The sequence below is a fragment of the Nematostella vectensis genome, chromosome 13 (assembly GCF_932526225.1).
Source record: "Nematostella vectensis chromosome 13, jaNemVect1.1, whole genome shotgun sequence".
NCBI lineage: Eukaryota > Metazoa > Cnidaria > Anthozoa > Actiniaria > Edwardsiidae > Nematostella > Nematostella vectensis.
Window position 1 is genome coordinate 10,790,209 of NC_064046.1, and position 13,145 is coordinate 10,803,353.

The following is a 13,145-nucleotide window of genomic DNA, read 5'->3' on the forward strand; positions in this document are numbered from 1 at the left end:
TAGATCACGACAGTTTGGGCTTTTTGATTCTAATTGTGCATGATTTTTAGGATGCGGTTTTCAGAGGTCGGAATTCTTTCAGTCTCCGCTTCAGGATTCCTGTGGAAGTCCGCGCAATAGCAAATATGGACTAGGTACGAGTCCATGACAATCGCCGAGGGCAGGGTGTCGGGCATGCTGGGAAGGATGCAGCGCCTTCTTGCTTTTGCATTCAGGGGCGCCTGAAAAGACCGCTGAATCACCGAGCATGGAACGCTGGCGACAAAACTACGAATATGAAAAAGTAAAAGAAGTTTATTTTTATAAGTTTTTTTTTTTCACATGCAAGTCTATGAGGCCACATTCAGGTTTATTTTAGTTTGCATCGCAAACAAAAGTTTTTGACTGTTTGCAGTCACTTATTGTGTATGTCGAGAAAAATAGTTTCTTTATATTGCAAATCAATTAAAAAAGGTGACAGTTTCCTATTGACCGTTGCGTACCTTATTACATGAAATTGTCAAAATATCGAATGGAGAGAGCTTTTGAATAACTGTTGTTAACATTCTGTAGGTTTTGTATGTTCCCTGTATAGAAAATACAAGCTTTACCTTTTAAAACTTCTATTAAAACAACTGCAGAAATAAATGTTAGTTCAAAATTTAGATTAAAACGCGAAAATTTGCAAAAGTCGCATGCGTCGCATGCAAAAGTGCGCATTTTCAAATCTTGATTTTTCACATTTTTATCTAATAGGGCACTAATAGGGTTAAGGTTCCTCAGGGTCTGGGAACTGGTCGGGTAGGCTCCGCCCCTTTGCCATTAAAGCCTCGATCTCTTCAACTGTTCTCGGGACACCTGACATCAGCTCCATCCCATCTGACGTCACCACGATATCATCTGCAAAACGTAGCTGAACAACGGGGCGAAACATTAAAATTATGATTGTACCTAATTTTTTAACTGTTTGCAATCATTTTAAGCAGTACCCTTTGTCAAACGCGGGTTCCCCCTACCCTATTGAACCACCGTCCCTAACAGGCCCATACCCAGGATTTTTCTTGGGGGGGTGCGAAATCCGAAAAAATGGACGTAATTTTTCCCGGGGGGAGGGGGGAAGGGAGGGAGCGAGTTATCTGATAAAAATCTAACCAACTCCGAAAGAACGAGTCTTGTCTACAAATAGCACGTCTATTTAGAACCGAAAGTGGACTTTCGGCCGTTAAAATACACTACAAGCCGGACTTACAATCCACTGCACACTGTAGACTTACCCCGCCGAAGTCAAGGAAATCTTCGATCATGGCACGGTTGAGGAAACGTGATATTTCAGGATTCTTCAATGCGGGTTCTAAAATCTGAAAGAAGTGTTGCAATCGAGGTCAGACGGATGGATGGTACAATGGGCAATCTACATAAAACCTTTACGATCATTTAATTTTTACAATACTTGCCTTATTTCGTTTCTTTTTGTTGCGCGCTTATTCGCACTTAAAAGTTACGTAAGGTGGCTCTTTCATATGAATACTTCAATACGGACCTAAATACGGGCAGGGGCTCATAAGTAGGGGCAATCATCTGTATTATATAAGAGGTCGTCCACACTAACACGGATTCAAATGTATCCGGATTCGTTTCGCCGAAAACGCATCACTTGATTTGCGTCCACACTATCGTTTTCGCATCGTGTTCGCCTGGATCCAGCCGTCCACACTAACACGGATTCAAACGCTCAAAACGCTGAAAGGTACAGGGTGACGTCATTTTTATGATATGCGCATGCTCAAAGCAGCGCGCGCCTGCGATATGACGCCATCGTTTCCATTTTGATACGGATTCGACCGTCCACACTACGGACGTATACGGATTAATTTTGATTCAATTTCGACATCGTTTTCAAAAGTATTTGGATGTGCTGGATCCAGCGCGCGTGTTAGTGTGGACGGAAGGCCTAAACGTATCAAAAAGTATACGGATTCAAACGGATCCGTGTTAGTGTGAACGGCGCCTAAGGGCCCTGTCACACGTACGTTTTTTCTCTTGCGACCTGTCTAGCAAAAGAAATGTTGCAGGTCGCACGCGCATTTTTTTGCGTGTGACACCCCGGCCCTTTGCAACTTGTTTTGCATTTCTCAAAGTCGCACGAAAAGTAGAACGCTCTTCTACTTTCTGCAACAAATTGTTTCAAGTCGCAGGAAAAACTTCACGTGTGACAGGGCGCGTGCTACCTGCAACAATTTTTTTTGCGAGACAAGTTGCAGCCGAAAAATCTACGTGTGACAGGGCCTTAAGTGTCACGGCGTTTCCTAGGATCAGGCTATTTTTAGACGCGCGCGCACGAACGGGCCAATAAGCTACGTTTACGTTGGTTGCGCGCGCGAGTGACGTGAGGCAGCACGCGCAAATTTCAGTTAGAAATAACTTTTTTTATTCATCATCCGTCGGTTTTGTTTGTTCGGCAAAAGAATTGCAAGCCAGAATTCAAATTCGTTGTTGGATTCATATTGAAGAAGAGAGAAACGAAAGTCAAAGAAGTACCGAAGAGAAAACATAGCTCTTTGTCTAAGACTACGCTTGCAGTTTAGCTCAGCCAAACGTTAACACAAAGGTCGTATCTGATGAAACGCCGTGACACCTATATAGTACCAGAATGTGGGGAAGTTGATTGCCCCTACTTATGAGCCCCTGATACGGGTTTCCTGTGCTTGAGGCAGCGTGGGGTCTAGGAACCTTTTTCTGTGACGTCACAGCTCTTCCCAACCACAGGAAGCCCGATGAAAAAACTCGCTTAAGATCGCGTGGGACTGGGCTGTATTTACCGATCCATTGAAGTAGATCCCCGGCTCTATTGTCAGCACCATGTTTTCCTCCAGCACGCGGACACATCTCAGCTTGTCCAAGCCTGGAGTACTACTCCGCACGGCTCCCTTAAGGTTTCAAAGCGTGAGTAACGCAAAGAATGCATCCTTCATAGAACGATACATGGATAATGACATTTTCCAAAAATTTCAAAATCTTTATTTTCAAAATGACAGGCGCGTACCCATGATTGCCTGTAGGGGGAGGGGGTGCGCAGTCATAGGTATCATAGCATAGTATTTGAAGATTCCTTAATAAGACATGACCCACTTTTTGGCCACCAGGGGGGGGGGGGGGGCGCACCCTACGCACCCCGCTGTGTACGCGCCTGAATGAAATCAACACAACATTGTCACGTCGGATCCAGGCTTTTCGAGCAAAGATATTTCATTTTGACGACGGGCGGCAAACGGAAGTAGATGATTTCTAGTTTAACACCACCACAAATCAAGCACGTTATTATAAGTTCTAGCATGGCACGAGGGGAATTTAGTGATTAAATTTAGGAAATTTAGAAACTAAATCTCCCTCATCATTAATGCATGAGAAAATTTAAGAATCATTATTGTTTTCGAGGGAATTTCGCTAGTAATCGTCCCTTAAAATCAAAAGAATCCGAGGTGATCATGGTTTTACTTATGTAAGCCTATGTGATCGATTAGATATACCTACATGTCTACATTCATCGGGTCGGAGCAAAACTTCACATAGAACAAAAACGCAGCCGGTAGTAAACATACCCGGGGGACTCTCAAGAAAAGTAGACGGGGGTCATCGGTCATATCTTTTAGAGTATAAAATGTCGACCAAATACTTTTCCTAAGGGGGTGTTTAACGGAAATTCCTCCGACCAGAACCAATATGCTATCTGTTACGGGTACAAACCATCTGTTGACCACACCAACAACACTAATGGTTAAAATTGATTTTGCCGACAACCCTCCCCCCCTTCCCGGGTAAACAAACCTCTGGAAATCCCCCAACGTCGTGTACATCTACACCAAGACAATGCCCGACTCCGTGCGGCATAAATAGGTATCCGACGCCATGGGAGATAAGCTCTTCAATATCCCCCTGCAAGAAACCCACGGCCTTTAGCTCTTCCACGATAACTCTCATTGCTAAACAGTGCATGTCTGTCCACGTTACACCTGCAATAAATAAGGGATCATCAGAGATCGCATCTCCGATAGTCCCCAGTACCCCGCGGCCTTCAGCTCTTCCACGATAACAAACAGTGCATGTGTGTCCAAGATACACCTGTAATACATCAGAGATCAAAGAGCAGCTCCTTAATACCCCCCATTTTCTTAAACAATACAGTACCTGGTTTGACATGCGCCATGACAGCTCGAGAAGACTTGAAAACAATGTTGTAGATCAACTTCTGTTTGTCCGTGAATTTGCCATTGGCTGGATATGAGCACGTGACATCCGAGCCATAGCAATAATACTCAGCGCCCATGTCGAACATACTGAAAACATTGAATAGCGTTTGGTTAGACAGACTACGCGCTTCCCAAACAAGACAAGGATTTTGAATTTTGGCTATTGCAAATTTGTTTTGTATTATTATTATCATCATCGTCATCGTCATCATCATTATTATTATTACCACTACCACTATCACTACCACTATCACTACCACTAAGACTACCACTACCAGTACCACTACCACTACCACTACCACCATCACTACCACTATCACTATCACTACCACGATCACTACCACTATACCACTACCACTACCACTATCACTAGCACTATCACTATACCACTACCACTACCACTACCACTACCACTATACCACTACCACTACCACTATCACTACCACTACCACTATACCACTACCACTAACACTACCACTACCACTACCACTACCACTATACCACTACCACTACCACTACCACTATCACTATCACTACCACTACCACTACCACTACCACTACCACTATACCACTATCACTATCACTATCACTATCACTATCACTATCACTATCACTATCACTATCACTATCACTATCACTATCACTATCACTATCACTATCACTATCACTATCACTATCACTATCACTATCACTATCACTATCACTATCACTATCACTATCACTATCACTATCACTATCACTATCACTATCACTATCATTATCACTACTACTATCACTACCACTATCACTATCACTATCACTATCACTATCACTATCACTATCACTACTACTACCACTATCACTATCACTATCACTATCACTATCACTATCACTATCAGTATCACTACTACTACCACTACCACTACCACTATCACTATCACTACCACTACCGCTACCGCTACCGCTACCGCTACCGCTACCGCTACCGCTACCGCTACCGCTACCGCTACCGCTACCGCTACCGCCACCACCACCGCCGCCACCACCACTGTCACTGCCACTGCCACTGCCACTACCACTACCACTATCACTATCACTACCACTACCACTATACCACTACCACTACCACTACCACTATCACTACCAATATACCACTACCACTATCACTACCACTATCACTATCACTATCACTATCACTATACCACTATCACTACCACTACCACTACCACTATCACTACCACTACCACTACCACTACCACTACCACTACCACTACCACTACCACTACCACTATCACTATCACTATCACTATCACTATCACCACCACTAAAACTATCACTACCACTATACCACTACCACTACCACTATCACTATCACTATCACTATCACTATCACTATCACTATCACTATCACTATCACTATCACTATCATTATATATACTATATCATTATTATTATTATAAGCACAAGCGACGGTTTTTATTTTCTGCCCCAAAATATCATCCGAAATGACTAACATATAAAAGATAACGACAAGATAGGACTGAATTCCAAATTCGTAATGTTCTGCCTAAAAGTATGAATTCCCGGATGATCGCGCGCGCCTAACAACCGAATCGCTTAGTAACTAGAAATGTCCCAACACCCTTAAAGAGCCCTCCTACTACTGATTCAAAACTATTTAATTATATAATAGTATAAGAGAACTTACCACATGTCTCCATCTTGAATCATGACGTCATTAGGAGCGCCTGCATGACCGTGATGCAACAGGGCAGTGCTAGCGCCTCTAAAAGTAATAAACACAATCATGGCAATGCACTATTCAATATATCGTTAGAAAGATAGCCATTGAGTACTCACGTGGCCGCGATACAGTAGTAGGCGAGGTAACGGCATCCCCCTCTCGAGTAGCAGTAGTGATAGAACAGACTTGAAGCAAACAGACGAGCTATTAGATATTTACAGAAACGGATGTAGCGGTAGGGTTAAGGGGGTAACCCCCCCTTTAGGATGCCAAAAAGCCATATGTAACAACAAAAATTACCCCCTCTGCCCTTTGTCACTGAGCCAAACCCCCCGAAAAGCTAGATCCGTCCCTGATTTAAGGGGAAAGAGGAGGGTGGCCAAGTGCCTTAAAACCATACAGCTTCAGAGAGAGAGAAAATGCACGACAGAAAAATTCGGCATATCAGTCAATCTTGTTTTAAAAACTGTCGTTTTTCTATTTCGCTCAGTCATTTCCTTATTAGGCATTACATACCATATTTGGGAGTCCGCTTCAATCATTTTTTCGTTGTTTTTTTTTTTAATCGCTCTAGAACTTTGTAAGTCGATATTTTCCACGTAAACTTGCAGGAATTCGTGTTTACTACGATTTTGCTGGCAGCCATCTTGGAAATAGAGTCTAGTCCCTAACGTTTTAGAATATCACAGGTATCCCGCTCGCTCGCTCCAGGCTCCTTTAGACCATTTAGAAAAACGACAGCCATTGATTGATATGAAAAATATCTGCATACACGTAGGCATGCACACAACACTCCCCACCCCCTCCAAAAAGCTTATGGATATATCCCATTCTACACACACAGACAAAAAAAAAACACACAGATTGCTATGTATGTTTTTGTGTCCTTCTAAATCCAAAAAAAAGTATAGAGATTAATGCTTACGTAAGCCTAAGAGTTTTCCCAGTACACCCTAATAACATATTTATGTTTCTTTATTTCACATAAATATTTACCAGATGATTATGGGGCGAAACACTGTTCCCTCGAGGCCACAGTTCGTTTCTATTATTGACAACTAAAAACTCTTTTACATACCAGGGGTCCCTGAAAGGCCGATTACCTTAACCCTAGATCAGCGCCTAATCCTAGGTTAAGATTCGCCAATCGTAGGTTAGATAACCTACAGATAACTCACCGTTCCCGAAAGCCAAGCATCCCCCAATTTACTAACTCTATATTAAGCGAGTGAAAATAAACTGGTTTGATGAGTAAAATTCACACAGGATACCCAGTAGATCAATAGAGAATCTATCTTTGGTGGTTATATTTTTTCAGAGAAGCCCCAAAACACCTCTACATCACCTGTAATTACCTCCATTTCATTGCCAACAAAAATGTCATTTGCAGGATTCGAGTTGGTGCGTGACATTAGCGAGACAGATTCATTTCAAGTATAAATTTCATGTAACTTTCTGCTTGTTAGCACAATTTTCGAGTCACCATCGCAACGAAGGTCGCACAAAAATCGAAATGTTAGGACATTGTTTTTATGTAACCTGAGGCATGTGTTACGCCAACTAAAAGGTTAGCGAGTTAACCCACCTCACGAGCAGGGTTAGATTTTACCTCCAAACTAACCAGAGTTAGTGCTAACCAGCGTCTGGGGAACAGAACTAATCCGGGGATAAAATCCTAATCGTGGGTTGGGGCAAATTTAACCCTGGGTTAGCGCTAATCGGCTTTACAGGAACCGGCCCCAGTTCACGTGACAATGTATGCTGTTGATCAAGTAAGAAGAATTTGCTTTTTGATGACTGGAGTCTTTACCCACCTCTCTGTCTCGTACTGCATCATCCCTGGCCTTACTCGCATCATCACTTGTTTATGTGCCTCGCTGCTCACGCGACTAACATAACGCAGAACCTCTAATTCTTGTGGAGTCTTTCGTAGACGGCTGTACAAGTAAGAACCTTTCTAAGTCCATTGCACTCTAGCCACGGGGAAAGTTAAGATTAAGGTCCTATCTCTTAAGGGTAGCGATGGGTGCCTCGAACTGTCGAAATTTCGAAAGTCTCGCAAAAAATTGCAAAATCTACGAATCTCGGCGCTTTTTATGCAAGTCATTGGGTTTTGTGAGAAATTCTTAATAAGTCTCGTTTTTTTTTTTTCACAATTTTAGGGGTTTCAGAGCCACGTTGTTTTCTACAACGGTCTCGGATCTGTTTAATGTTGTTACCATTTTACGGGTTTTTCCTTTCTTTTTCGAACCTTTCCGCTCTAAACAGAAGCTTTAGCTAGTCTCTGCTTATTCTTTTTTCAACTGATGATTATGACATACCTAGTGCAAGTTATCAAGCTCGAAAATAGAGGCTCGGGCTCGGTTGTTAAGAGGTCGGAATTTGACAAAAGTCTCGGGATCGGATTCTAAAACGCGGGTTTCGGCGCCTCGGCAAGTCTCGAATTTACCCGTCGCTAACCCTTCTCTTATTAAGCTTCGTGCAAACAGACCAAAATAACTTTTCCAACATCCGCCACCACAACCCAGCACCTCCCAGACAAGGTGTTTAAACACAAGCAAACATTGCTGGGTGAGCTTTTTCTCGATGCTGGAGCTGTTTGCACGGGGCGTAGGACAACATATATTCTCCGAGCTCAATGGGCACTCACCATTCCACCATCTCCCGATGTAGTACAGTGTTGTCTACCTTAAAACTAAAATAAAAAATGATAGCAATCAAGGTATCTTAATGAACCAATGGTAAACAAAAATCTACTCTCGACCTACTCGCTAATGCCAGGAAATGTTGCCTGTCTACTAGTTTTCCCAGAGTCAGTGTTGAGTCCTTTCTGTGGGTAAAAGAATAAAAAAAATGAACGTCCGATATACTTTGGTTAAACGACTGGTAAACTTACCAACGTAAGAAGGACAGAAGCAGCTTTAGATTGCAGTACCTCGGATATCTGGCGTTAAAATAGGCATGTCACAAATGTGGTAGAAATAATATTCATCCATTATTAATGATCGAATACCAAAACTGTACGTACCTCGTGAACAAAGAAGACTTCATCAACTTCGTACTTCGTTTTGAAATGTTCTTTAGGGTAGATCCTGTTAAAATACTCATCAGTTCTCACTTGCTGAAATTCTTTAATCACCACCTACCGACCCCATCACATCCCAAATACTTCACCATACATTATTTTTCATCTCGCCTCGCGGGAATAAAATAGTTATCGTCACTTACTTGCCCAACCAGATGGCATAGTCCTCGGGCAGCTTTGGGAAGAACAGGATGCTTTTGCCAGTATCAACCTCAATAGCACCAAAGCATTCTGGCTCAAGTACGCCGAATGCCCAGTGAAAAAACGACTCCTGAAATAAGTGCAGGGTTTATCAGCCTTCAAGAAAAAGTCACAAAGATGTAAGTCTGTACTAGACTCCTACCCAGGGTTAGCCGGCGTGCTGGCATTTACCTGGCGTTTTTTGGCGTGTTTTCGCTATGCCGCGGCGCATAACGAAAACACCGGGTAAACATAGCAAAAAAAAAGTATGTCCCTAACATTTTTAAATAAAACGCATGTGTTGTATGTACAGTAGTGTGTCCGTGACCTGTTTAATTAAGATGCATGTGGTCTGTACAAGTGTGTCCGTGACCTGTTTAACACGCATGTGTCTGTACAGTAGTGTGTTCCTGACCTTTAATTAAAACCAAGAGACCATGATATAAGAGAACGAATCCCCGTGGCCCATGATAAAATCCAAGAAAGCTATTTTTAGATTGCGCGAGCTTGTCAATCATAGCATCCATACATGGTTCGTCGCGCCATATTTGGTTATGGGCACCTCGCGAGCTATAGTACATTTTCACAATTTTTTTCCCTCTGCACCTCTTGACTGAGGGAAGCCAAGCTCACAGTTAGTGGTTTTCATTGGGTTTTGTGAGAAATTCTTAATAAAAACACACAAAACTCACCGAGCGGTTAGAAGTGATCATTTAAATTACCCCTGTGAAGTTTCATAAAATTCGGTCACCCCTACTTCACTCAACATAGTATACTATTTCGTGTGCTTTTATTAAGAATTTCTCACAAAGCCAAAAAAAAAAAACACTAACTGTGAGCTTGGGCTTCCTGTGCCCTGAGCTGACTAAGGACATCTTTACAGTAATGTGTCCCTGACCTGTCTAAATAGGATGTCTGTATCAGTACAGTAGCGTCTTTCCTCTTCTCCTCCCTGCAGCAACACCATGGCACCCTTGGCGACTTTATCATTCTTTCTCAGTCTCTCGCACAATCGTTTGCGATTGGTTGCGAACAGGCTGACCGACACTGACAGGGTGTTGGGACCACGTTGGAAACAGGACCTGCAATGTCGCCCAGATTTTAAAGAAGGTCAATCAGCCATTACTTTGTTATTGTTTACATTCGAAATAAAATAGTAGTGTGCGGGAAAACAAATCCACAATCAAAGTCTTGTATTTCATTGATGAGATTTTATAAAAAGTATTTTAGTTACTCGCTTGGATTAGCTGATAGAAATGGTTTTGTGTGTGTCCTCATTTAACTAGAGCATAAAGGGGAGGGGTATTGTATAGGTATTGGAGCCTACCCCCCCAGGGAGAACCTTAAGCAACCAGGATAAAATGATTGGAAAATGGTGCATAGATTTGTGCATGGTATATTTAGTCAATATAATCATTTCTTTTTATTTGTATATTCTAATAATCATGAGATCTTACTTATTTTGTGGGACAATCCCTCCCTGAACATGCATTTGAATGGAATGTGTTATCCCAGAAAGGATCCAAAATTAAACAATTAGATATTTCATAAGCAGTCTGGACCCACTGTCTACATATAGAGGTCATATGATATAATATAATGGAGCAACTGGGGGTGTCATGCTAGAATTTAGGGGCAGCAAAGAGGGTAGATCTAGCTAATCTTCAATAAGAAAACAATATGTTTTTCTGTTACAAGTGTAACCCTAGCTAGATGCCTTGCAGTTGAATAGATGCAGTAACATGTAAAACACTTAAATTTATCTATACATTTATTTTTAAACAAATTTACACCTTCAAATATAACCAAGTTTCTAGTAAGCTTTATAGCTTACTGGTTTACATAATAGTGGTCTTTATTTCTAAATGCCATGCCTGCAATGCATCATGGGTAGTAATATCCTGTAAATACATATTATAAGTTATGAATATTATTAAATGCTCTGCACCATGTTATCCTGTGAGTTGGATATGTGATTCAATCATACTTTGAGATGAGTTTTCAAATTTTGAAGAAAATTGTTAATTTAACAAATATGGGACATTTCACATAGGGGCTTATAAGTGTTGAGGTAAATCAGCTTCCCCTCATTCTGCTATTATACAGGTGTCACTGGGTTTTTGTGAATCAGTTTATTTTAAGACATGCAGATTGCCAATCTGATTCAAACTTTGTGTTAAAGTTTCGGCTGAGCTCCTAATTTGTGCATGCGCCATAACAAGAAGAAGAGCATTGGAGCCGGTTTGAGTTCACCACAATCTTTATTGCATGTGGGGTGGCCATGGCGCACGGACCATGAACGACTAACAGACATGAAACCACCGGCCAAGACCACAGGCTCAGCTAACTAACTATAGCCATTCTAGCAATGCATCCTTACATCAATCACGAGTGCAACTAACATAATTACTGCTGATTGGCTACCCTGGTTCCACAGCCTCAAACGTCTTTCTATTTAGTGGCCAAATAGAGAGACATTCAAGGCACTGGAACCAGGGTATGATTGGCCTGTCTGTATGCGCATATTCAAAAAACAAACAAGCGGTTACACTAAAATAATACAGATGATTGACTTAACTTGTGAGCCTCTGGTTCACACCAGATTCACACTGCTACACATGTTCTCGTGACACATATATGTTTATTATGCTATAAGTCACTGTGTCTAGCTTGGAGATTTCTGGACTGAGGGGCTGTTGCAGGGGGTGGGGCACTGGGGGCATTTGTCCCCCATCCCCCTTCCCCAATATCTAAAAAATATATAAGGAAAGGAGACCAGTAGGGTCTGTGTCCCCCCAACATTTTTTTAATGTTTCTGTATTCTGAGCCCTCCCCCCCAATTATTTTAAGCCTGCTACAGGTCTGGGATGGAACCAATCCGATCTTACATTTGGAGCCACTATACTTTAGCCTCCTTGGCTTTTGAATGAAGTTTGTGTTGAATGAAGTTATTAGATCCTTAGATCTTTGAAGTTGTCAAAATCGCAAGCTAAATATATTTACCAGCTAAAAAGCACAGTAGGCCGTAGAATAAACCTGGACTCACCAATATAACACACGAATGATGATAAAGTCAACACGATTCGAAGACGTTTGTAGTGAGCAATTGATGTACTCGTTCCCAGAGCTCCTCGATTCTTGTTTGAGTTTGCGTTACAAACAGCCATGATATAGACGAAAGAAACAGTTTACGGTTCCACTCAAAAAGCACCTATTTTGCTGACAGGAACTTAAATTCAATTTAACTAGATTAATTATACCCTCAAACACATCCATAGGAATCTTTTCGTGAAAACCAACATATGAATATATTTGGCTCAAGTTAGTCCACCAACAGGTCACGCACAAAACAAAGCTCTGATGGCAAGTTAGTTTAGCGCAATGCGCCACAAGTAGAAAGATCCACTAAAATCATTATAATAGATTGTTGTCCTAATGACTAATTTACTTACGATGACATATCGCAGTCAATTCCCTGTGCGTTTTTACCAGCGTAATTGGCTTACGTGGAAGAGGTGCCAAAGGGACGAGCAATCTCGCACCCGGGGTGCAAGGTACAAGAGGGTACAGGGCCCAGGGTTGCTTGCCGCTGACACACAAAAAAAATTGGGCTCTTAATAGCGAATTTTTATCCCAGATACATAATAACACTATAATCCCTACTTGAACTAGTAGGGATTATAATTCTTTGCGATTTTTAGAAAATGTACTGAATTTAGTACGTGCCTTTTAGAACTAAACTAGTGCGAAGAATCCATCCTTTTCCCCAAAAAGTATATATGGATATTCAATTGACATATTCATGTCCTCCTAAAATTAAAATAAAAAAAGGTAAAAACAAAATCCACGGCATTACTGATGATTAATAAGTCTGCTAACCGATCACCAAAGAAGCCCTATGACTCTAACTAAAAGTCTGTTTTTCGCAGTT

At 41.7% G+C, this 13,145-nt stretch overlaps 1 protein-coding gene across 1 annotated transcript; it reads right to left on the minus strand.

Moving 5' to 3' along the window:
- Positions 1–276: 276 nt before the first annotated feature.
- On the minus strand, positions 277–12,810 carry LOC5500142 (xaa-Pro dipeptidase). The gene is made up of 15 exons (XM_048721071.1): positions 12,667–12,810; positions 10,113–10,296; positions 9,178–9,305; positions 8,978–9,041; positions 8,846–8,893; positions 8,718–8,779; positions 8,600–8,644; positions 7,764–7,886; positions 6,066–6,134; positions 5,914–5,991; positions 4,165–4,313; positions 3,805–3,989; positions 2,799–2,906; positions 1,254–1,337; positions 277–892 (listed from the first exon to the last, which is right to left on the minus strand). The coding sequence occupies exons 1-15, from the start codon at positions 12,672–12,674 to the stop codon at positions 749–751; spliced, it is 1,479 nt and encodes a 492-aa protein (XP_048577028.1). The 5' UTR covers positions 12,675–12,810; the 3' UTR covers positions 277–748.
- Positions 12,811–13,145: the final 335 nt, after the last annotated feature.

Coding starts and splice junctions, on each gene's coding strand:
- LOC5500142 (XM_048721071.1), bottom strand. Junction 8,645..8,717: donor ACATTTCCTGGCATTAGCGA/GTAGGTCGAGAG, acceptor TTTTTATTTTAG/TTTTAAGGTAGACAACACTG. Junction 2,907..3,804: donor ACGTTGGGGGATTTCCAGAG/GTTTGTTTACCC, acceptor TGAAACCTTAAG/GGAGCCGTGCGGAGTAGTAC.